The following is a 26121-nucleotide window of genomic DNA, read 5'->3' as shown; positions in this document are numbered from 1 at the left end:
GATGCTTTTGAACTGTGGTGTTGGAGAAGACTCCTGAGAGTCCCTTGGACTGCAAGGAGATCCAACCAGTCCATTCTGAAGGAGATCAGCCCTGGGATTTCTTTGGAAGGAATGATGCTAAAGCTGAAACTCCAGTACTTTGGCCACCTCATGCGAAGAGTTGACTCACTGGAAAAGACTCTGATGCTGGGAGGGATTGGGGGCAGGAGGAGAAGGGGACGACAGAGGATGAGATGGCTGGATGGCATCACTGACTCAATGGATATGAGTCTCAGTGAACTCCGGGAGTTGGTGATGGACAGGGAGGCCTGGCGTGCTGCGATTCATGGGGTCACAAAGAGTCGGACATGACTGAGCAACTGATCTGATCTGATACTCCAAAACCTGTAAGATGTTAATGAAAGAAATCAAAGATGACACAAGTAGATGGAAAGATATATCAATTTTCTTGAATTTAAAGAATCAACATTGCCAAAATGACCATACTACCCAAAGCAATGCACAGATTCAATGCAATCCTACCACAATTACAAATGTCATTTTTCATAGAGCTAGAACAAAAAAAAATCTTAAAATCTGTATGAAGTTACAAAAGACACTGAGTAGTCACAACTACCTTGAGAAAAATGGAGCTGGAAGAATCAGGCTATACTGCAAAGCTACAGTCATCAAAATGGTATTGTACCAGTACAAGAACAGAAATATAGATCAATGGAACAGGAGAGAAAGCCCAGAAATAAACCCACAAACCTATGGTCAATTAATCTACAATGGAGGCAAGTTCTTTCCAGGTTGCTCAGTGGTAAACAATCTGTCAGCCAATTCAGGAGAGGAGGATTCAATCCTTGGGTTGAGAAAATTCCCTGGAGAAGGGATAGGCTACCTTCTCCAGTATTCACGGGCTTCTCTGATGGCTCAGACAGTAAAGAATCTGCCTGGAATGCAGGAGACCTAGGTTCAATCCCTGGGTCAGGAAGATCCCCCTGGAGGTCATGGCAACCCATTCCAGTATTCTTGCCTGGAGAATCCCCCATGGACAGAGAAGCCTGGTAGGCTACAGCCCGTGGGGTCGCAAAGAGTCGGACGTGACTGAGCGACTAAGCATAGCGCACATAATGCATTAACACATAAAACAGAAAACAGCACGATCTTCTCAGGCCTCAAAAAACAGCAGGGGAAGAAAGAGGTCTCAGGAAACTTTTGGACTTTCCTGGTAGCTCAGACAATAAAGAATTTGTCTGCAATGGAGGAGACCGAGTTCAATCCCTGGGTCAGAAAGATACTCTGGAGAAGGAAATGGCAATCCACTCCATTATTCTTACCTGGAGAATCCTATGGACAGAGAATTGGGGTCCATGGGACCACAAAGAGTCAGACACAACTGAGTGACTTTCACTTCAAAGGAGACAAGAATATACAGTGGAGAAAAGACAGTCTCTTATAAGTGGTGCTGGGAAAACTGGACACCTAAATGTAAGAAAATAAAACTAGAACATTTTTTAACACCATATACAAAAATAAATTCAAAATGGATTAAAGACCAAAATATAAGACCAGATACTATAAAACTCAGAGGAAAACATAGGCAGAACACTCGGACATAAATTGCAGCAATATCCTTTTCAATCCATCTCTTAGAGTAATGGAAAGTAAAATAATAGATAGTTTATTATTTTAAAATAAATAAGAAATGGAAAACAAAAATAAACAAATGGAACCTAATTAAACTCAAAAACTTTTGCACAGCAAAGGAAACTATATACAAAATGAAAGGACAGCTCACAGGATGGGAGAAAATATTTGCAAACAATGCAACTAACAAGGGATTAATCTCCAAAATTTACAAACAGCTCAGGCGGTTCAATAGCAAAAAAACCAACAACTCAATCAAAAAATGGGCAGAAGATCTAAACAGACATTACTCCAAAGAAGACATACAGGGAATTTCCTGGCAGTACAGTGGTTAGAACTCAGCAAACACTTCCATTCCCAGGGGCCCAAGTTCAATCTGTGGTCAGGGAACTAAGATCTGGAAAGTTGTGCATTCAAAGGAGAGAGAGAGAGAAAAGAAGACATAGAAATGGCCAAGAGGCACATGAAAAGAAGCTCAACATCACTAATTATTAGAGAAATGCAAATCAAAACAACAATGATGTATCACCTCACACCTGTCAGAATGACTTCATTAAAAGTCTACAAATAATAAAAGGCTGGAGAAGGTATGGAGAAAGGGGAGCTCTCCTGCACTGTGGGTGGGAATGTAAACTGGTACAGCCACTATGAACAGTATGGGGATACCTTAAAAACTAAAAAACAGAGCCACTATATGATCCAGCAATCTTACTCCTGGGCAAATATCCAGAGAAACCCATGGTTAGAAAGGATACATGCACTCTGATGTTCACTGCAGTGTTGTTTACAATAGCCAAGACATGGAAGGACCTAAATGTCCGTGAACAGATGAATGGATAAAGAAAATGTGGTACATATATACAATGGAATATTCCACTAAGAAGAATGAAATAATGCCATTTGCAGCAACATGGATGGAGATTACCATACTAAGTGAAGACAGAGAAAAACAAATGTATCACTTATATGTGAAATCTTAAAAAATGACACAAATGAACTTACTTAGAAAACAGAAAACACTCACAGGTTTAGCAAACAAACTATAGTTACCAAAAGGGAAAGGTGGGGAAGGGAGAAGAATTTGGGAGCCCGGTATTGACAAATACACACTACTATATTTAAAATAGATAACCACCAAGGACCTACTGTATTGCACAGGGAACTCTACTCAATATTCTGCTGCTGCTGCTGCTGCTGCTGCTAAGTCGCTTCAGTCGTGTCCGACTCTGTGCGACCCCATAGACGGCAGCCCACCAGGCTCCTCCGTCCTGGGATTCTCCAGGCAAGAGTACTGGAGTGGGGTGCCATTGCCTTCTCCGACTCAATATTCTATACTAATCTAAATGGAATACAAATTTGAAAAAGAACAGATATTTGTATATGTGTAACTGAGTCACTTTGCTGTATACTTGAAACTAATTTACAACATTATAAATCAACTCTGATAATAACTACAAAAAAACAAAAAAAAACACCCCTCAACTATTTAACCTAATACAACTTGACCTAACACAAATTGAGGTTAACCAACTACAGCATGTACATATTTTAAAGTATAAATGGAAAAACTACCTACAGAGACCATGTACTGGGCTATAAACAAGTCTGAATAAATTTTAAAGACTGGTTATCTCTAATAAGCACAATGACGTTAGTGAGAAATTAGTTTAAGAATACACACACACGTCAAAAAAATCCCTACACAATGGGAAATTAAAACACCTAACCTTATAAATAAGAATGGATCAAAGAAAAGAGTAAAGGATGTTAGAAAATATGTTAAGCTGAAACAAAATAGTGTAACTTATCAAAGTATATGGAATCAAGTTTAAATGGTACTTTGAGAACAATTTATTGGTTTAAATACATTTATCAGAGGAGAGGTGCTACAAACCAATTACCTATGTTTTCACCTAAGAAGCTAGAAAAAGAGGAATAAACTAAACCCATAATTAGTAGATAAAAGAAAATAGTAAAGAGAAAAATGAATAAAATATAAAATGGATAAATAATGTAAAAAAATCAATGAAATCAAAACGGGTAACTTAAAAGATTAATAAAATTGATAAACTGATATAAAGGCTGACAGAAAATAGAGGAGAGTAAACATATAACAAAATACAAAAGAGGAGCCATTACTACAATTCTATAAACACTAAACAGACAATGAGAGAGTATTTTGAAGTACTTTTGCCAATAATTCAACAGCTTGGATGGGATGGATTAATATATGAAGGACAACAATGATCAATACAAGCTAAAGAGGAAACAAAATCAGAATGGCTCTGTATCTACTAACAAAGCTAACTTCAATTAAAACCCTTCCCACAAAAAAACTCCAGGTACAGGTATTTTCAGCAATACATTTTACCAAACACTTAAAGAGCAAATAACATCCATCCTATACAAACTCCATCAGAAAATAAAACCTCTCAATTCAAGAGGACAGCATTACTGTTATTTGAAGAAAAAAAATTACAAGAAAACCACAGACTAATATCTCTATGAATATAGAAATAAAAATCCTTAAAATAATGCTCATGCTTCAATTTTTTAAAAATTAAATAAAACTGAACATATTAACAGAATACAAGACAAAATCCACATAATCAAAGCACATACCCAAAAAAGTACTTAAATTCACCAAAATTCATGATTAAAAAGATAAAAACCTCAGCAAACTATAGGTGAGTTCCTCAACCTAATATATGAAAACTCTAATATCATATTTAATGGTAAACTACTCAATCTTTCTTCCTAGGACCAGGAATAAAATAAAGAATTTTACTCTCATCATTGAAATTCAACATTGCATCTGATGTCCTACTTAGCACATTAAGACAAGAAAAAGAATTTTAAATATCTTTATTCAGTCATTATCCTGTACATAAATATACTTACTTATCTACCAAAAAGCACTAGAAAAAGAGAATTTATAAAAGTTACAATATAAAGTCAATGAACTTTACTTCTATGTAAAAGACAAAACATACTCTAAAAAAGTATATGCTAATTACAATAGCTTCCATAATATGAAATAATGGTATTAAAATGAACACTAAAAACTTCAAAATATTGCCAAGAAACATTAAGACAAACCTAAGTAAATGGAGACATACATTGTCCACGAATGACATAACATTATTAAGGTATCAATTTTCAAGTTGGCCTACAAATTAAATGCAATTCCAATAAAAATCCGACCAAATATTTCTGTACAAATTGAAAAGCTGACTGTAAAGTTTTTTCAAAAACAAAACCAATTTAGGAAAATAAAAACAAAGATCCAAGACTAGAACTATCTGACAGTAAGACTACTACAAAGCTATAGAAATCAAGCCAATATAACACTCTCTAAACAAGGCATCAGCAAACTTTTACTTAAAGGGTCAGACAGTAAATACCTCAGGGCTAAGGGCCATATGGTCTTTTAAAACCACTCAACTGTTTGTATTATAGTTTTTATTCCAACAAAACTCTTTTACCAATTGGGTGGGGGCAGGTAACCAGTAGGTTCTTATCCTGTTCTAGATACGAACCATTTGCCCCAGATGTGTATTACAAATATCTCTTCCTCACTGCAAGTTTCCTTCTATACTCTCATAATGTTATCTTTTGATAAACAGATGTTCTGAATTTTGATCCAACTGAACACTTGTTTTTTTACACTATTTATATGCCCTGTCCAAATAATCTTTACCTACTTCAAGGCCACAAAAATTTCCGTTTTCTTCTACACACTTGTATAGACATGCAATTCATCTGTAATTGATTTTTGCATATGGTGTGATGTAAATGTCAATAAAGTACTTTTCTTATGGCTATCTCACAGACTAAAGCCATTTATTTTGATCATCTTTCCCCCCACTATACTGTAGTATCATCATTGTCACTTATCAAGGATGTACTAATTGTATTCATGTGTTAGATTTATTGCCCATAACAACAAAGAAACTGCATTTTTTTTAATCAAGTATTTATCAAATCCTCCAGCTAGAAACATGAAGGCTTTCTCTTATCTGGTATGTAACGGGCAATCTCCCTGGAAAAAAGATTGGAGAATAAAGAAAGAAGTCCTCTAAGTGGGACTTGGCACTTAATTTCTGAAAATATCTTGTACTTTATAAGATTTCAGATGAAAGTTTATTAAATATTCTATCGAAAACAAAACTTCTAAGAATATCTTCCCATAAGATGCTCTGTATATATGAATTCATATTCTAAGAAAAAATAGTCAAGTAACAATCTCATTGATACTTCAAGTATTAAGTCACTAGGTCATGTCTGACTCTTTGTGACCCCATGGACAATAGCCCACCAGGCTCTTCTGTCCATGGAATTCTCCAGTAAAGAATACTGGAGTGGGTTGCAATTTCCTTCTCCATTGATACCTCAGGGAAAAGCTAAATTCTAGTGGACTGAGGGCTTGATACTATGTAGAAATTTAAGAATCAAAAAGTATGTGATATGCAACTAAAATAATCTTTCTTTGCAGAGAAAAGAAGGTAAAAATGGAACTGAAGACAATTTCAAATAGGTCCATCACAGGTAACATTAAAAATATAACAACTGGCAACAAACAATTGACATTATCTATTATATTTTCATAACCCTGAAAGAAACTGAAGTGCTTTCATTTCAATCACACTTATGACACCAGTATTACCATGATACCTGAACATTATTAACTTGTAAGAAAACAATTATTCTAAAAATTCTTACATTTCTGCACATCTTTCTGGCAGAGGCACTAATGTGTTCTAGACTACTATCTCATGGTGGTGTTAGAACAACCAACCTTGGAAAATAAATGATCTCCCTCCAGAGCAAAAATTAGACTTGTTAGTAAATAAGTAGCATAATCTTTCTCTCCTGAGCAAAGTCAGACAAGTTTTCTGGCTACCTCCATATTACACTGCAGGAATTGGGGCTCAGGGAATTGGTCCAAATGTTGATACTCTAGCTAATGTTACTACTGTCAGTAATAAACTGTCCTTTCTGACCCAAGTCTTGAGTTTTTTTACCAGCATTTATGAAACAGTGGCAGGCTAATTTGTTAGCTTACAAGAAAGTTAAAAATCTCAAACCTACTACCATTTTGGAGAGAAAGAATGGATGCTGACAGAGCCACAGCTCTCCTAGAAAATACGAGGGCCTTATGGTTTAATTTATACAATCTGAGTGCAGTCTGTGGGGACTAGCAACAAACATACAGATCAAACTGTATAATAAATCAGGCAATGAATAGTCCCCTACTTTACTGCCTGGTAATTAGGAAGAATTGGGGACAGGGATGCAGACTGCTGCCAGGGAAGAAGCTGATTCATAGTCAGCTGCTTGAATGGTGCTCTGGTGGTTGCTAACTCTTCCAGAAGAGAACACCTCTTCATCAGTCTAGTGGTCAGATTCAGGAACAACTAGCAGTAGGATATGTCTCCTTCCATTTTCAGACACTGTAACAGAGATATACATCTACTCTGATCATGAAAGCAGGGGAATTATTACATAGCTTCATTGCTACTATAGTCAAATTTGATGTAATCAATAAATTATAAATTCAGTACTCCAAGGAGCTTGAAAGCTGGAGAACCACTGATTTAGATACTTTCTAAATGTATTTCCTTCCTCTATAAACTCTGAGCCTACTCTTAATATCTTTTTTAAAGAATTAGTATACAGAATACATGTAATTTCTAGTTTTCTTAATGATACTAATCTAAAAGAATTATTTCCTGTTTGTACTTCCTCTGCTTACTGTCTCAATGACTTATAAGTTACAAATATTCTTTTCAGCTGTTTCATTCTCGTGTTTTAAGCAGTGCATGACAAACACCACATAATCTAGAAAATTCACTGTAGTTTAATTTTTTAAAAACATCCTATCACCTTTTGATGGTTCAAGGCTATATTTAATTTGATCAGTGTTGTCTGGCAGTAATAAAAGGCACTTACAAAATTTTAAGTTTTCTAGTATTCATATTAAAAAGAGAAATGGGATATATTAATTTTAATAAATGTATTTTACTTAACCTTATCAATTATCATTTCAACATGAACATTCATATAAAAGTCATTATTGATAATATATCTCAAATTCTTTTTTTCATGCTAAGTTTTCAAAATCTTGTATATTTCACGCTTACATCTCAACTAGCCATATTTCAACTGCTTGAAAGCTATGTGGCTAGTGGTTAATGTTTTGGAAAAAAGCAAAAATAATTCATTTTCAACTATATCTAAATTCTGATTTGAGCTTTACACCCTAGTGATCACATCTCATTATTTTTCTTCTTCAGTTCTGAAATTTAATATTTCTCTTTTATTACGTTGCTACATATATTCATTTAACATTTTACTTTCCAAATGTCAAATTCTAACCCTGATTTACATTTCATTCAGGGAATTTATATTTTGGAAAACCTGTCATTTACAATATAGAGTTATGACCTTTCTGTTTTAGTACTTTTTCTTCTCTAAAATTAGGACGCATACTGACCTTTCCATGTATAGGTAATTTCAAATTGTCCAAAGTCATGACAAATGAAATCAAGAAGAGAAACTTGAAATAAACACTGCAAAAAAGAGTACAAATTACCCAAGTATTTGAAGCCTAAAATGGATGTACTACTGAACAGCCACAATGCTAGAGCCTCCTTCATTCCTTTCCCCAATGACAAGCCAAGTGGTAGCTCTCGGGTATAACAAGACACTATTTTTGTACAAGCTGCTAGACCTTGACTTTCACACAATACACTGACTACCAAATCTGTTTTTTAAAAGAAGATGGACTGAGTATTATTTGTTGGAGATGTTCCAGTTATTATCAGTCCACTTATTCCCAAACATCCATGTTTATATATTTTTATTTCATGGAATCTTGGCCTATATTCATAAAAAGTGACTAATAATGGAAAAGTCAAATGCTTGTCATTATATAGAAAAATGTTGGCCTCAAATTTAACTCAACTGAGATACTGGTTCAAGATAGCAATGAAAAAGGATACTGAACTCACCTCCTCCCATGAAGGAGGGGCAAGCTTTTAATTCAACACCCATCTAGGAGCCTACTGAAATACACTTCAAGGACAGAGGCCAGTAAGCTCCATCTCCTGCACTCTCCCTCTGCATCTCTTCAGAGCACCAGCATCTCCCAGACAGAACCTTGCACACACATCTGGTGCCCCTGCTTTCCCATCTGTACGCTGGTTTTGTGGCTGCTGCCCAGGGGATGCTCACTGTTGGCCTGGGTCTGGCAGTCCGTGCGGCTTTGTGTTCCTGGTACCGTGGGACTAAAGCAATTAGACACAGTTTCTGGTTGGCTACCACTATCAGGGCTTAATGCAGATGGCAAGATATACTCCAGTCTTTCTGTGAAAAAGGACTCTGCCTGTCCTAGAGCTTCAGAGGAGCGACAGGCTTCTCGTGTGACGTATGTAAACGCTTACTGAGTTGCTTTTTGGAGGCTGAGGCCAGTGGTCACCATCTTTGCACATTCCCTCTGCCTTACTCTAGGTCACTGGTATTTCTAGGAAAGGAGCTTGTACACTCATCCGGTGCCCCAAATTTTGTGACTGTCGCCCAGGGTACACCTCTAGATCATCTGGCTCTGGCGGACAGTGGGACTTACATCTGCAGTCCACAGGACTGTACGTATTTGCATACTTTAAAAGCTGATGTCTTTGATGTGCACAAGCTTTTAAGGTTAATTAGGTCCCATTTGTTTATTTTTGCTTTTATTTCCAATATTCTGGGAGGTGGGCTAACAAACACATGAAAAGATGCTCAACATCACTCATTATCAGAGAAATGCAAATCAAAACCACTATGAGATACCATTTCACACCAGTCAGAATGGCTGCGATCCAAAAGTCTACAAATAATAAATGCTGGAGAGGGTGTGGAGAAAAGGGAACCCTCTTACACTGTTGGTGGGAATGCAAACTAGTACAGCCACTATGGAGAACAGTGTGGAGATTCCTTAAAAAACTGGAAATAGAACTGCCTTATGATACAGCAACCCCACTGCTGGGCATACACACTGAGGAAACCAGAAGGGAAAGAGACACGTGTACCCCAATGTTCATCGCAGCACTGTTTATAATAGCCAAGACATGGAAGCAACCTAGATGTCCATCAGCAGATGAATGGATAAGAAAGCTGTGGTACATATACACAATGGAGTATTACTCAGCCATTAAAAAGAATACATTTGAATCAGTTCTAATGAGGTGGATGAAACTGGAGCCTATTATACAGAGTGAAGTAAGCCAGAAGGAAAAACATAAATACAGTATTCTAACGCATATATATGGAATTTAGAAAGATGGTAACAATAACCCGGTGTACGAGACAGCAAAAGAGACACTGATGTATAGAACAGTCTTATGGACTCTGTGGGAGAGGGAGAGGGTGGGAAGATTTGGGAGAATGGCAATGAAACATGTAAAATATCATGTAGGAAACGAGTTGCCAGTCCAGGTTCGATGCATGATGCTGGATGCTTGGGGCTGGTGCACTGGGACGGCCCAGAGGGATGGTATGGGGAGGGAGGAGGGAGGAGGGTTCGGGATGGGGAACACATGTATACCTGTGGCGGATTCATTTTGATATTTGGCAAAACTAATACAATTATGTAAAGTTTAAAAATAAAATAAAATTGGAAGAATAAAAAATAAATAAATAAAAGCTGATGTCTGAGGGTCTGGCTTCCAATCAGACTGAATTCAGGTGCTGACTGAGATCCTTCATTTTGGGACGCTAATAGGCCTTGCCACACCCTCAGCTGCTACGTCGCTTCATTCGTGTCCAACTCTGTGCAACCCCATAGACAGCAGCCCACCAGGCTTCCCGTCCCTGGGATTCTCCAGGCAAGAACACTGGAGTGGGTTGCCATTTCCTTCTCCAATGCATGAAAGGGAAAAGTAAAAGTGAAGTCACTGCAGCCTACCAGGCTCCTCCGTCCATGGGATTTTGTAGGCAAAAGTACTGGAGTGGGGTGCCTTTGCCTTCTCCAACACCCTCAACTACTGAAAGCCAAAATAAGATGCTTGGACAATCACAAAGTTTGAGAGGCAACAAAGAACTAGGGGCAGAATGAGACAATTAAGCTTCATCTCCTTTACAAGACCACTTCTTTAACTGGGAGAGGTGGCTATTTTATTTAATGGACAGAAACCAACACAGAAAGTCAAGGAAAATGAAAAAACAGAGGAATATGTTTCAAAGGGAAAAACAAGATAAAACCTCAGAAAGAGACCTTAATGAAATAGCAGTAAGTGATTTAACTGATAAAAGAATTCAAAATAATGGTCATAAAGATGCCCACCAAGACTGAGAGAAGTAGGAATAAACAAAGTGAGAACTTCAGTAAAGCTTTAGAAGATAAAAGAAAGTGTCAAATAAAAGTCACAGAGCTGAAGAATGCAATAACTGAATAAACTAAAGATGAGAAGACACAAAAGGATCATTGAGGTCAAATTTAGGATAGTTCAACTCACTCAATCAGAGCAGCAAAAAGGAAAAAAGTGAAGACAGCTTAAGGGACAACATCAAGCAGACTAACTTTTACATTATGGAACCCCAGAAGGAGAAGAGAGAGAAAAAGTGACAGAAAACTTATTTGAAGATAGATTGGTGGAGATGTTCTATTATTTGGGTAAGGAAACAGATAACCAGACCCAGGAAGCCCATAGAGTTTCAAATATGAAGACCCCAAAGTCGGACCCACAAGACACCTTGTAATTAATGCGTCAAAAGCTAAAGAGGTGGAGCAAGAGAAAAACTTTTTACATACAAGGGAACCCCATAAGACTATAAGCAGATTTTTTCCAGCAGAAACCATGGAGGCCAGAAGGAAGTAGCACAATACTTCCAAAGTGCTGAAAGGAAAAATCTTCCAGCCAAAAGTACTCTACCTGGCAAAACTGTCATTCAGAATGGGAGGAGATAGAATTTTCCAGACAAGCAAAAACTGAAACAGTACATCACCAATAGACCGGCCTAATAAGATATGTCAATGAAACTTCTTTAAGCTGAAACAAAATGGAGCTAATTAGCAAAAAGAAAACCATAAAAGTATAAATCTCACTGGCAAATGTACAGAATATAGTAAAATTCTGAATAATCTAAGTGGTAAAGGGTGTGGGTTAATTTATAAAGAATGTATGACAAAAGTAGTAAAAATAAAGAAACAACAATTTGCTGAGGGATAAACAAAATAAATGGGCTTCCTTAGTGGATCAGACAGTAAAGAGTATGCCTGCAATGCAGGAGGCCCAGGTTCAGGCCCTGGGTTGGGAAGATCCCCAGTAGAAGGAAATGGCAATACACTCCAGTATTCTTGCCTGGAAAATCCCAAGGATGGAGGAGCCTGGCAGGCTACAGTCCATGGGGTCGCAAAAAGTCAGACATGACTAAGCAACAAATACACAAACAAGATAAAAAGATGTAAATTGTGAGATCAGAAACAAAACATGGTGCAGGGGTTGTAGAGCTTTAGAATTGTTAAACTTAAGTTTCAAACTTGAGTTGTTCAAACTTAAGTTGTTATAAACTTAAAATAGAGTGTTATAAACGTAAGTTGTTTTATGTCAGCTTCATGGTAACCACAAAGCAAAAACCTCAAGTAAATATAAAGAAGATAAAGGAATCTAAATATACTACTAGAGAAAATAATTAAATCACAAAAGAAGTAATCAACAGAAGAAGAAAGGAAAAGAGCAACTTCAAAACCGAAAATACATTATTAATAATTACTTTAAATGTAAATTGATTAAAATAAAACCATCAATCAAAAGAGTGGATGAATGAACTAAAAAACTTGAACCATTTATATGTTGCCTATAAGAGACTCACTGCATACAAGGAAACATGAAGATTAAAAGTAAAGAGATGGAAAAAGATATTCCAGGCAAACCAAAACAAAGTGGAGGTAGCTCACTTATATCAGACAAAATACACTTTAATACAAAGACTACAAGGCGGCACAACAAAGGTCATTATATAATAAAAGGCTCAATCCAACAAAAACTTGGGACATATTTATGAACCCAACATAGGAGCACACTTGTCTATATAAAGCAAACATTAACAGACCTAAAATGAGAAAGGGTCAGCAATACAATAATAATAGGGGACTTCAATAAGCCACCTTCACCAATGCACATATTATCCAGACAGAAAATTAATAAGGAACTATTGGTGATTTCAGCCATGAAATTAAAAGACACTTACTCCTTGGAAGGAAAGTTATGACCAACCTAGATAGCATATTCAAAAGCAGAGACATTACTTTGCCAACAAAGGTTTGTCTATCAAGGCTATGGTTTTTCCTGTGGTCATGTATGGATGTGAGAGTTGGACTGTGAAGAAGGCTGAGCGCCGAAGAATTGATGCTTTTGAACTGTGGTGTTGGAGAAGACTCTTGAGAGTCCCTTGGACTGCAAGGAGATCCAACCAGTCCATTCTGAAGGAGATCAGCCCTGGGATTTCTTTGGAGGGAATGATGCTAAAGCTGAAACTCCAGTACTTTGGCCACCTCATGCGAAGAGTTGACTCATTGGAAAAGACTCTGATGCTGGGAGGGATTGGGGGCAGGAGGAGAAGGGGACGACACAGGATGAGATGGCTGGATGGCATCACTGACTCGATGGACGTGAGTCTGGGTGAACTCCGGGATTTGGTGATGGACAGGGAGGCCTGGCGTGCTGCGATTCATGGGGTCACAAAGAGTCGGACACGCCTGAGTAACTGATCTCATCTGATCTGATTGGCCCTAAAAGATACATTAAACCATATGGCCTTAATAGATATAAACAGAACATTCCACCCAAAGGCAACAGAATAAACATTCTTTTCAAGCATGCATGGCACATTCTACAGGATAGATCATGTTAGGCTAAAAAACAGGAATTAATAAATTTAACAAAACTGAATAGTATCAGGATCTTTTGCAACCACAAAAAACTTGATATTAACTATAAGACGAAAACTTAAACATTTACAAATGTGTAAATTCAAAGTGAGATTAAATTCAATGTGAATTCAATACACCAAAACTTATGGAACACAGCAAAAGTAGTTCTGAGAGGGAAATTCATACCAATAACTGCCTACAATAAGAACGATCTCAAATAACCTAACTTGTACATCTCAAGGAACTAAAAATTACCCAAGTTCAAAGTTAGTAGAAAGAAGGAAAAAAACAAAAAATCCAAGTAAAAATAAATGAAATAAGAGACTTAAAAGACAATGAAAAGATCAATAAAACTAAGAATGGATTTCTTGAAAAAAATACACAAAATTGACAATGCTTCAGGTAGATGTGCCAAGAAAAAGAGAAATGAAATCAGAAATGAAGGGGACATGACAACTCATATCACAGACATTCAATGAAGTATAAGAAAGTTCTATGACCAATTATATGCTAACAAATTGGACAACCTAGAGGAAATGAACAAACTTACCAAAACTGAATAATGAAGAAACAGAAAATCTGAACAGGCCAATTACTAGTAAGGAGTAATCAAAACGTCTGAACAAACCGAAGTCTAGGACCAGGTAGCTGCACTTGTGAATTACTAGTTCTTCTCAAACTCTTTTTTGGGGAGGGGGAAGAGTAGGGGACATGTCCTAACTAATTTTGCTAGCTCAGTATTACTTTGATACCAAAACTAGACAATATCACCACAAAACAGGTATCTACACACAATCCCTGATGAACACAGATGAAAAAATCAAGAAAAGCCTAGCAAGTCAAATTCAATAACACATTAAAAGGATGATACAACATGAAGTGTTTAATTATTCCAGGGCCACAAAGATGGTTGAGTAGCTGCAGATCAATAAATGCAATCATATACTATGTTAACAAAATGAAGGATAAAAATCATACTATCATCTCAATAGACGCAGAAAGCACTTGACAAAATTCAACGTCCCTTTACTGAAGGGTTTATTGAAATAAACCCCTTCTTGTGTGTGTATTTAAAAACTCTCAAGAAGAAACTTACCCTAACATAATAAAAGCCATACATGACAGGCCCCCATTTAACATCATACTCAATGGTAAAAAGTTGAAAACTTTGTTCTGAGATCAAGGACAATGATAGCCACTCTTGTCACTTCTATTAAACATACTATTCAAAGTATTAGAAGAGCAATTAGGCAAGAAAAAGAAAAGACATCCAAATTGAAAAGAAGTAAAACTGTCACTTTACAGATAGGATATGATATTATATCTACAAAACACTACAGATTTCATCAAAAAAACTGTCAGAACTAATACACAAATTCAGTAACACTGCATGATACAAAAATATACAGGTATCTGTTACATTTCTATACACGAATAATGAACTATCAGAAAGAGAAATTAAGAACATAACCCTATTTACAGTTGTATCCAAAAGAATAAAATACCTAGGAATACATTTAATCAGGGAGGTGAAAGTCCAGTACACTGAAAACTGTAAGACATGGTGATACAAACTGAAAACATAAATAACTGTGCTCATGGACTGTAAAATTAATAATGTTAATATGTCCATATTACCCAAAGCAATCTACAGATTCAAGGCAATCTCCCTACAGTTCCAATGGAATTTTTCACAGAAATAAAACAATCCTAAAATTTGTATGGAACCACAAAAACCCCAAACAGCTAAAGCAATCCTGAGAAAGAGAACAAAGCTGGAAGCATCACGCTCCTTGACTTCAAACTATAATGCAAAACTATAATAATTAAAACAGTAAAGTACTGGCATAAAAACAGATGCATAGATCAATGGAACAAAACAGACAGCCCAGAAATAAACCCATCTGGTCAATTAATTTATAACAAAGGAGAAGAATACATTATTATACTTAAATGAGATATTAACACTGAACTTTGATTAAATATTTAAAGTATGTAAAAAATGCTGCAATATTTAATTAAATATTATCCCTATAAACTTTGATGTAATGAGGGATTGTTTATATATTTCTTAAATTTCCAAAGATAGGATCTGCTTATAAGTCTATCATTCATGCTCTATGGGAACACATTTTATTCAGACTGCAGTGGTTTAGAATCTTGAAATTATAATTTATGATCCTGGTATTTAGGGAAAATTATGGTGAAACATCCTGAAAGTCCACAGATCTAGTTTCTAATACTGGCTCTATCTTTGATCTCATGTAAACCTCACCTACTATAGCCTAACAGATCTGCAAAATAAAAAGATGAAATACAGGTCTACAGATGGAATTTTTTTTTTCAAAGTTAGAAGGATTATCCCTGTTTATTATGTATTATACTTCTTTCCCACTCCTGATGTATATTTCTATGACACTGAGAAGGTCCACAGCTATAACACTTCACCTTCTATAAATCCTTAAGGAGTGAAGTGACATTTGGTTGGTAAATGTAAGAAGAAATTTCCGAGTATATTCTTCTCAGCTCTATCAGCTTTTTCCTCTAGGGAGCTAGAGGCCTCAGAGAATAAGATGCTTCCTCTGCCCAACCAGAGTCAGCCAGATCTGGTTTGGCACTGCCTGTGACTAAGGTTAGGTGCTATTTGCTAAATTCTAGGATTTAGTCAGCAGACAGGGCATTTGTACCCTAATTTGTCAGTAATAAAGGTTTTATTTCAGTCCCCTTCTATTTGTCCTTGGTTTTAACTTATGTTAAACAAAGGAAATAGCGAGCAGTATCATTAACTAGATGCCTCTCAGTGACCAAGATTAAACTACTGATCAACACTACTTAGTACTACTATACTACAATGAAGCAAAATTCTCAGAGAAGCTAAGCTAAAATAGTAACGTTTTATGACATCTAAGATCAGGTGCCTTCTCTATAAAAGTTAGGCAGGAAGCAGTATCTAAAAGTTATAGCTCCTAAGACTATAAGTTTAGGAGGAAAGGCCAGATTCTTCAAGAATAAATAGTCTACAGTTAGTCAAGGTTCAAGAGTTTTTCATCAGTCGTACTTAGAATGATTTTCTAAAATCTAACCCAAGGCAGTAAGAGTGTGTAATGGCTCTTCTTTACTCACAATAAGGGAGTTATCTATGGGATTATATCAGAACTAAAAAAAAAAAAAAAAAAAAAAAACCATCTAAGAAGCAAAATGCCAAGAAAACCTAATAACTTTGATCATCTGGGCTTTGGATCAGCAACCAGATTGCATAAAATAATATGATCAAGACTCTGTTCAATTAGAGGAGTGACTGAAAAAGAACAGGAGACATAAAAGTACATGCAAATTTCTTGAGATCCAAGATGGAACCATTTTTATTTTTATGATTGTCACCAACAGATCAGTCTAAAAATGTTTTTAAGCACCTATCAGAATCAGGACCCTTGGCAGGTGTTAGTTACACTGTGGTAAGCAAAATGTTATCTCTGTGCTTTTCAGAAGTTATTCATGTTATATGTTGATGAGGTGGAGAGCACAGCAGATGTAGAAATTAATCTTAAGAGTAAGTAATTTTGGTATAAGCTTCAATGACACCTTTTTCTACCCACTGATCTTATGCAATTCCACATCACTTCTCTACACAGGTACAATCCAGAAATGCTCCTTTTTATAATTCCTTTGAGTATCATAATATCCAGCTATTAGTTTAAAAAAAGTTAAGTATCTAAAAAATATTACAAAAGGACAGTGAATGAGAGGAACAGTTAGGTATTAAGTTGTCATATACTGCAGGCACAACTACATATAAAAAACATGCACAGAAAAAAAACCACTGAAAGATATCACTATGCAGCAGCACCAAACATATGACACTGCTTAACTATGGTGACGGTATGGAAAGATGGCTGCTTTTGGAAACAAAGACATTTGTCACAGACAGTAAATGCCAATCAACCTTTGCAAAACAGTATTTAGTCAATCACTTACCATTTCATCTGAATAACTTCTCTCTATTCACAAATTTTTATAAATATCATTATCAAGAACTTACCACATGAGTAGTTTTTAATGTATTGCCATCAAATCTGCATAAACTGAAGTTCTCTTCAAAGAAAATATCACATTCTTCTAACTCTTGAGCATTACAAGGAGGTTTATCTTTATCTGGATTTGGATTCTTGGACCAGAAAAGAAACAACAATAAGAGCATTAATGTTTTTCATATTTAAAGATGTTGAGATTACAGAAATAATGAAATATTAAATTTCAGACTCAGGACCAATAAAAACTTAAACAAAAATAGTTACAAAAATAATAGACTGATAGAATCAGCAGAAAAAGATATGAAAACAGCTATTATAAACATGTTCTATATACTCAGAGATATAAAGAAAAACATTGAGAAATACAGATGATATAAAAAAAGAACTAAACTGAAATTCTAGATATAAAAATACAAAATCTGAAATAGAAAACAAAATAGATGGTACTGATTAGACATGGCAGAAGAAAAGACAATCAGTTAGTCTGAGTCTACTTAAAATGTAATAATAGTCTCTCTAAAATAGTAATATGTGCTGTGCTGTGCTTAGTTAATCAGTTGTGTCTGATTCTACGATCCCATGGACTGTAGACCGCGAGGATCCTATGTCCATAGGGATTCTCCAGGCAAGAATAAGTGGGTGGCCATTCACTTCTTTAGGAGATCTTCCCAACCCAGGGATGAAACCTAGGTCTCCCACACTACAGGTGATTCTTTAGTGCCTGAGCCACCAGGGAAACCCTGGTAAAAGATAAAAGAGTCCATCTAAAAATGAAGCACAGGAAGACAAAAACTAAAAACAGACACAGAAAATAAGAACCCCAGTGACCTATGGAACCATATCAAATGGTCTAACATATAAATATTTGGAAGGACGCAAGAAGAATAGAAAACAATTTGAAGAAATAATGGCAATTTTTTTTCAAACTTGATGAAAATGAAGGTCAAAGAATCTCAAGCATAACAAACATTAAGAAAAATATCACAGGAAGTCACATTACAATGAAATTGCTGAAAATAAGAAAAATAAAATCATTCTCTTAGTAATAATGAGAAAATTTTAAAGTGGTCAGAAGAGGAAATCATACTACAAATAGAGGAACAAAGTTACAAATGACAGTTGACTTATTAGAAACTATACAAGCCAGAAAACAATGGAGTATGTTTGAAGGTCTGAAAAGTAAAACACCCGTCAACAGTGTCTTACACACTTAAGAAAAATAGCTTTAAAAGAAGAAAGGCATGCATTTTTGCATATGTATGTCTGCAGAAAAACAAAAGAATTATCCAGCAGAAAGGATTTATCCAGCAGAACTACAATGCAGGAAATGATAAAGAAAATTCTTCAGCAGGAAAAAAAATGACATCAGATGGAAATCTGAATAAACAGAGTGTGAAAGAGGAAATGACAAATATTGGGATCAACGCAAGACTTGTCCACACTGCGTTTTTAATCTCTTTAAAAGACAAGTGACTAAAGTTGTAACATAATAAGTTTATAAGGTAGAAATAAAAGGACAAAAGTAATACACAGGATGAAGGAATGGAATTATACTATGAAGTTCCCAAGATGAGTTAAATGAACTCAAGATATGAGTTGAAGATACATGGTGATGAGTTGAAGACGTACACCATAATCTCTAGCATCAACACTAAAACACACACACAAATATCCACCCAAACAAAAACACAGAGGTATAGTTAAAAATAAGCTAAACGCAGAGATAAATAGAATCACTGATTTTAGTGTTTCACTTGAAGTCTGCAAAAATCACCGTTTGATGTTTTTCTTTCAAAGAGTGAAAAAGGATTACTCAAGTTATAAATTGTATATTCACATGCATGTAACAGAAATACAATTCTATAGCAACTGATAAAATGTCCAAACCTAGTTTGCCAAAATACAGTCATGTTATTCAGAATTTAAGAACCCACAAGGGTCTGAAACAAAATGTCTGACAGTTACAGACATTATCAGATCTGTCCATTTCCAGCTGAGAATATAGAGCCAGCTAGCTATGGTTGTTCATTGGAAGGACTGACGTTGAAGCTGAAATGCCAATACTTTGGCCACCTGATGCAAAGAGCTGACTCATTTGAAAAGACCCTGATGCTGGGAAAGATTGAGGGCAGGAGGAGAAGGAGATGACAGAGGATGAGATGGTCGGATGCCATCACCAACTCAGTGGACATGAGTTTGGGTAAACTCCTGGAGTTGGTGATGGACAGGGAGGCCTGGAGTGCTGCAGTTCATGGGGTCGCAGAGAGTCGGACACGACTGAGCAACTGAACTGAACTGACTGAGCTATGGTTGTCTGCTCCATCCTAAATATCAAAGAAAACAATGATTACAGTGACTGGTTGGAAGGTAATTCCAGCAATGAGCTGGGCCATGGGCTTTCCAGGTGGCTATGGTGGTCAAGTATCCTCCTGCCAATGCAAGACACATAAGAGACCCAGGTTCAATCCCTGGAGAAGTTAATGGCTATCCACTCTAGTATTCTTGCCTGGAGAATCCCATGGACAGAGGAGCCTGGCAAGCTACAGTCTAAAGGGTTGCAAAGAGTTGGACATGACTGAAGTTGACTTAGCATGCATGCATGCATTCTGTTACAGTGACTCAAGAAGATACGTACATCCAGCAGAACAGAAAGTACTCTCCCTCCCTCCCTTCCCCTTTCAATTACTCATATAGGGCTTCCCTAGAGGCTTAGCTAAGAATCTGCCTGCAATATGGGATATGTAGGTTTGATCCTTGGGAAGGGAAGATCCCCTGGAGCAGGAAATGGCAACTCACTCCAGTATTCTTGCCTGGTGAATTCCATGGACAGAGTAGCTCAGTGGGCTACAGTCCATGGGGTCTCAAGAACTGGAGTAACCAACACTAGAAATAAGAGGGCAAAAAAGTAAAAGCTAAGGACTATCGAGGCAGCCAGTACTGAAAAAGACAAGATTACAGAGAAAAGAGAAAGCAAAGAAAACCCAAGACTCCGTGCTGTTTTCCTCAAGCTATCTGCTATTTCAAGCTGAGCTGAAAAAGACAGGGAAAGCAGTGGATAAAAGGCTAAAAAGCTTAATTTTGATAATTGTCAAAGTACTTGGAGACAAAAATTAGAAATCAGGGCCTACACAGGAGGAGAAACCTGGTAAACATTCCACACTTTTAGCTAAGATATGTGAAAAGTTTTGCCCTAGGTTTAAGAACAGACAAAGAATAAACCAGCCAGGCAAAAAACTTAAAGCCAGCAACAAATCAAATCAATCACTAATGGGATTAAGAAACAGGCAGAAAATTTGGAGGATACAGCTAATGTAGTATTTAGAAGGAAGTGTAGAGCATTAAATGTTTTCATTAAAAAAGGAAGGTAAAAAAAAATCTAAGCTTTCACCTTCAAAAAAAAAAAAGCAAAATAAATCCAAAGCAAGCAAAGAGAAAGTAATAAATGTCATAACAGAAATGAATGAAACTGGAAACTGAAAAAAAAGAAGAAAAATAAAGTCAACTGAAATAAATGCCCAAAATATCTACTAAACAACTTAAATTTATGGTTTAAAACCTTCAAAAAAAGAAAACTCCAGACAGTTTCACTAGCAACTTCCATCGAACATTAAAGAAGATATAATGCCAAGTCTACAATCTCTTCCAGAAACAGAAGACAGAAACACTTCCCTACTCATTTTATGAACTCAGCATTATCCACATACAAAAAGTAAAAAAACAAAACAAAAACTATAGACCCCAGTATTCCTCACAGAGATGTAATGCTCTTCAATAATACCAGTAAACCAAACCAGCAGTATGTAAAAGAGAGTAATTTTATTTTACTGTAGATTAAAGGTTCTAATCAATGCAGTAAGGCAAGAAAAGGTAAAAAGATTTGAAAAAAAAACTGCCTTCAGTTAGAGATGACAAAATTCTGTTATTTTAAAACTAACAAATTCACTAGTATTCAGGCATAAATACCTTAGTCATTTATTTAACAACATTCATTTGAAATCATCAAGTTTAAAAGGCAGTTAGCAGCAATTATCTACAATCTCACAACAAACCTCCATTACTATCTCTATAATTATATCTTCAGAACCCTATAACAATAAATACTTGCTAAATGAATGAGCATAGAGAAATGCAGTCTGCATGACTTATAACAAGGCTATGAAATCAAAGTTCTGTAGTCATACATAGAATTCCAGTGATTCTTGAAATTTTCCATTATGCTGGAAAAAGTGAAACATGGTTTCTCCATTTTGGTCATGTTTTCTTTCATCCGAGACATTTACTTTCAATATTCTAATCTTTCTTTTCTATCTCAGGATGCAACCAACTCTACAGTATAAATACTTCTTTATACAACCCTCTGCATTGCTATAATTCCAGATGGCAATAAGTTAGACATTTTAAATGTGCTGATGTAAGATCTGGTAAATGAAGATAACTGAAGTTCTGGTGTATTGCTGTATTTGTTCAAATTCTTAACATTATCTTAAATGTTATCAGAGGAGGAACATATTCAACAAAAAACCATAGTTATATGTAGTGTGTATGTATACACACCCCTTGTGATATTTTAAGATCACCCAAAAAATGTCAATGATTACAAATAGATTATTAGCAAAGTAGGGTATAAAATCAAAATTTTGTCCCTATCAGCATTGGTCAGTCAATTCTTCTAAAGGAGAATACAGATATATAGGCAGATATAGTTGACACCTCAACAACATGGGTTTGAACTGGAAGGGTCTACTTAAAAGACTGAAGGCAGGAGGAGAAGGGGACGACAGAGGATGAGATGGTTGACTCAATGGACATGAGTTTGAGCAAGCTCCAGGAGCTGGTGATGGACAGGGAAGCTTGGCATGCTGCAGTCTATGGGGTCGCAAAAAGCTGGATATGATGGAGTGACTGAACTGAACTTAAAATACACACTACAGAAATACATAATATGCAACTGGTTGAATCTGAGGATGTGGATCAGCAGATATAGAAGACCAACTATAAAGTTAAACTCAGATTTTTGAGTGTACAGGGTGGGCTCCCTAATCCCTGCATTGTTCAATGATCAATTATATATTTCCTTTTCTCTCTACATATATTGAGAGACCGAGAGATACATATATACATACACATATGCATGTACACCACCCTGTATGTAAAACATGCCCCCCCACACATATATATTCAGTTAGTGAATAAGGAATAAATAATAGAATTTCAAGTGATATTCAAACACTAGTCAGTAATACCTAATGTCTTTTACATTAGGAAAAGCAAAATAACGTTTGAAAAACATGGTATAATCCCCACATACTTCTGAATCCTTGTGAAGTCCCACTACTATTGCAATTGCTTACCAGTTCATCAGAGGTCAAATGCATCAAACGTTCAGCTATTGCAGCACACTGAGCTGAGTCTCTTATAAATTCCCCTTGTTTATCACCAACCACTAGCTCTGGCCATGTCATGCCTTCACTCTTCTTGATCAAGGAAATCTCCAAGCTAGATGTGTAAAATGAGGAAAGTTTTGTTACATTAAGCAGCTACACAAACTATACAACCAATATCAAACAGAAGAATCTTCCACAGAAATTACCCTTCCAGTGTCCCGAGAATGTTTTACCAAAAATCAAGTTCATTTTAGTTTTGCATATGATGGAACACCTATCATCCAGGAGTAAATAAGGTAGACTTAACAAATATGGAAGTACCGCTGGACTGATGGGAGAGTCAAATCACCCTCAGAAAAACTTTTGCAGTTCAGGTGTGCTGACTGTTACCAATCTTAAGTAGTGGAAATATAAGCAGATGTATCTATGAGTTATTTCACTGGGGAATGGAGATGGAGTGATGGGCACATAAAGTTAAATGGAAAGGGCCTAAAACTAAAGGTATCTCTCTGTGTGTGGAGCCAACAATTACCTTCACTATCACCAAACTAGTAGTCATGATATGATTACTAAAGACCAGGCAGCTTAAATCAATAAAAAAGAACCCATAAGGGAACTCTAAGATTAAGGACTAATACAGCGGGAAAGGGAGAGAGGTATGAGTCAGGGCAGACTGTGGACATGGGACAGGGAATTGCCCATGTGCCTCCTGACTAGGAAAGGGAATCCAGGTAAGCTGGCTGCTGTGGTAATACAGAGAAAAGTGGGTGGTGGCACCTGTTCCACAGCAAAGCAACCTTTTCCACATGCCATCTCTGGTACATATGGGTCATACTAACCCATGCCCTGCAACTCAATTTGCAAGGAAACAATTGTCTGAACACAATAACAACTATTATCATAATTATCAAATAGAACATACTAACATCAGTTATTTTCAAGGCTATTATCATCACCTTATGAATTAACTACAGCACTTTAAAATTTTCTAAAACTACTTTTAAAGAGACTATACAATATATCTTCCTGACATAATGAGTTTCTATCATGAGCATTAAAAATTACCACAATTAATAATGCCCAGATAGTTATATTTTCTAAGGAGAAAGCTCATCTCAAAAATGAGGATGATTAATGATGATAATAAAAACAATGACAGCAGCTTATACTTACCTAATGCTTACCACATGCTAGGTGCTATTTTAAGCATTTTACATATTTTAACTCATTTATGGCTCACCACAAAGAAAGTAAATACTATTAGCATCTCCACTTTACAAATAACAAAAAAAGCACTGAGAAGTTAAGTAACTTGCCAAGGTCATAAGCTAGTAAAGCAGTCTGGCTCCAAGTCCATGTTCTTCACTATTGCACTATTCTGCCTCTCTGAAAAAATATATGTAAATAACTATTAAAGAACTTGTACCTAGTGACCAGAACGTATAAATACTGTTCTTAGTCAGTTGCTACCTAAAGAAGTTAACAAGTTCATACAGTCTTGGTTTATAAAGAATTTATGAACCATCAGTAAATTGGCATATTCAGTCAGTTACTCTTTTAGCATAAATGCATTTCTACATTTTAAAACTAGAATCATATCCTACCATCCAAGCAAATAGGAATACATAGCTCCATACATAATACAGGTTAGTTAACAAATCCTTTCAAAGTCAGAACATTAACTATTAAAAATGAGATGAATAATATAAAAATATCATGTGTTTTAAACCAATGATACCACACACACATCATTGTAATTACCTTTTGTAACATTAAATAGTAATTAAGCACCTCAAATTTCATGGAAAAACAATACTGGTCTATGTTCATGTGTTAAATGTTGAATCTATTTTTGCATATAGTCCAGCTCTTCTCCTAAATCTTGGCTGAGTTACTGCTTGATGACTTATATTTAACAGTATGTTCCAGCTGGTTTGCCAATTTAAAAATGCTATCCTCAAATTGCACACACTAGTAAGATATATTTAAATAGAATATATGGAAATATAAAATATTTTTAAAAGAACCTTTTGGATATAGAGTTTTTTAAACATATATAAAAAATATAACCAAGTCACCAAATTTCTCCATTAATAAAATGATTTCAAGATATCTGTTCAATTTAAAGCCTAAAAAACTTTGTGAATTAGATATACAGTTCTTAGACTCTAGGCATTTAGATTCATATCAAGACTCACTTGATTTCACTGACTACACTAAAGCCTATGACTGTGTGGATCACAACAAACTGTGGAAAATTCTTAAAGAAATGTGAATACCAGACCACCTTACCTGTCTTCTGAGAAACCTGTTTGTGGGTCAAGAAGCAACAGTTAGAACCAGACATAGAATAACTGACTGGTTCAAAACTGGGAAAGGAGTAAGACAGGATGTACATTGTCACCTGTTTATTTAACTTAAATGCAGAGTACATGATGCGAAATGTCAGGCTGGATGAAGCACAAGCTGGAATCAAGACTGCCAAGAGAAATATCAATAACCTCAGATAGACAGATGACACCACCCTTATTGGCAGAAAGCGAAGAGAAACTAAAAAGCCTCTTGATGAAAGTGAAAGGGGAGTGAAAAAGCTGTGTTAAAACTCAACAATCAAAAAACTGAAATCATGGCATCTGATCCCATCATAGCAAATAGATGCGGAAACAACAGAAACAGTGACAGACTATTTTCTTGGGCTCCAAAATCACTGCAGATGGTGACTGCAGCCATGAAATTAAAAGATGCTTGCTCCTTGGAAGAAAAGCTATGACAAACCCAGACAGTGTATTAAAAAGTGGAGATGTGACTTTGCCGACAAAGGTCCATCTAGTCAAAGCTATGGTTTTTCCAGTAGTCATGTACGAATGCGAGAGTTGAACCATAAAGAAGGCTGAGCACCAAAGAACTGATACTCTCAAACTGTGGTGTTAGAGAAGACTCTTGAGAGTCCTTTGGACTGCAAGGATATCAAACCAGGCAATTCTAAAGGAACTCAACCCTGAATATTCCTTGAAAGGACTGATGCTGAAGCTCCAATACTTTGGCCACCTGAAGCGAAGAGTTGACTCCTTAAGAAAGACCCTGATGCTGGGAAAGACAGAAGGCAGGAGGATGACAGAGGATGAGATGGTTGGATGGCATCACCGATTCAATGGACATG

The 26121-nt window shown here is 36.1% G+C and overlaps 1 protein-coding gene across 2 annotated transcripts in view; it reads right to left on the bottom strand.

Moving 5' to 3' along the window:
• The window catches only part of NUDCD1 (NudC domain containing 1), a 93451-nt gene that overhangs the window by 23485 nt on the left and 43845 nt on the right, over window positions 1-26121 (bottom strand). For both annotated transcript variants that reach the window (XM_070802789.1, XM_019973955.2), the window contains 2 exons: window positions 22929-23073; window positions 17586-17711 (listed from right to left, as the gene is read on the bottom strand). In XM_070802789.1, the coding sequence (XP_070658890.1) occupies window positions 17586-17711; window positions 22929-23073 (271 nt within the window). The remainder of the gene's footprint in view (window positions 1-17585; window positions 17712-22928; window positions 23074-26121) is intronic.

Source organism: Bos indicus, chromosome 14, assembly GCF_029378745.1.
Source record: "Bos indicus isolate NIAB-ARS_2022 breed Sahiwal x Tharparkar chromosome 14, NIAB-ARS_B.indTharparkar_mat_pri_1.0, whole genome shotgun sequence".
In the NCBI taxonomy this organism is placed as follows: domain Eukaryota; kingdom Metazoa; phylum Chordata; class Mammalia; order Artiodactyla; family Bovidae; genus Bos; species Bos indicus.
The sequence above is the reverse complement of the archived record's forward strand: the minus strand, read 5'-3'. Positions and strand labels throughout refer to the sequence as shown.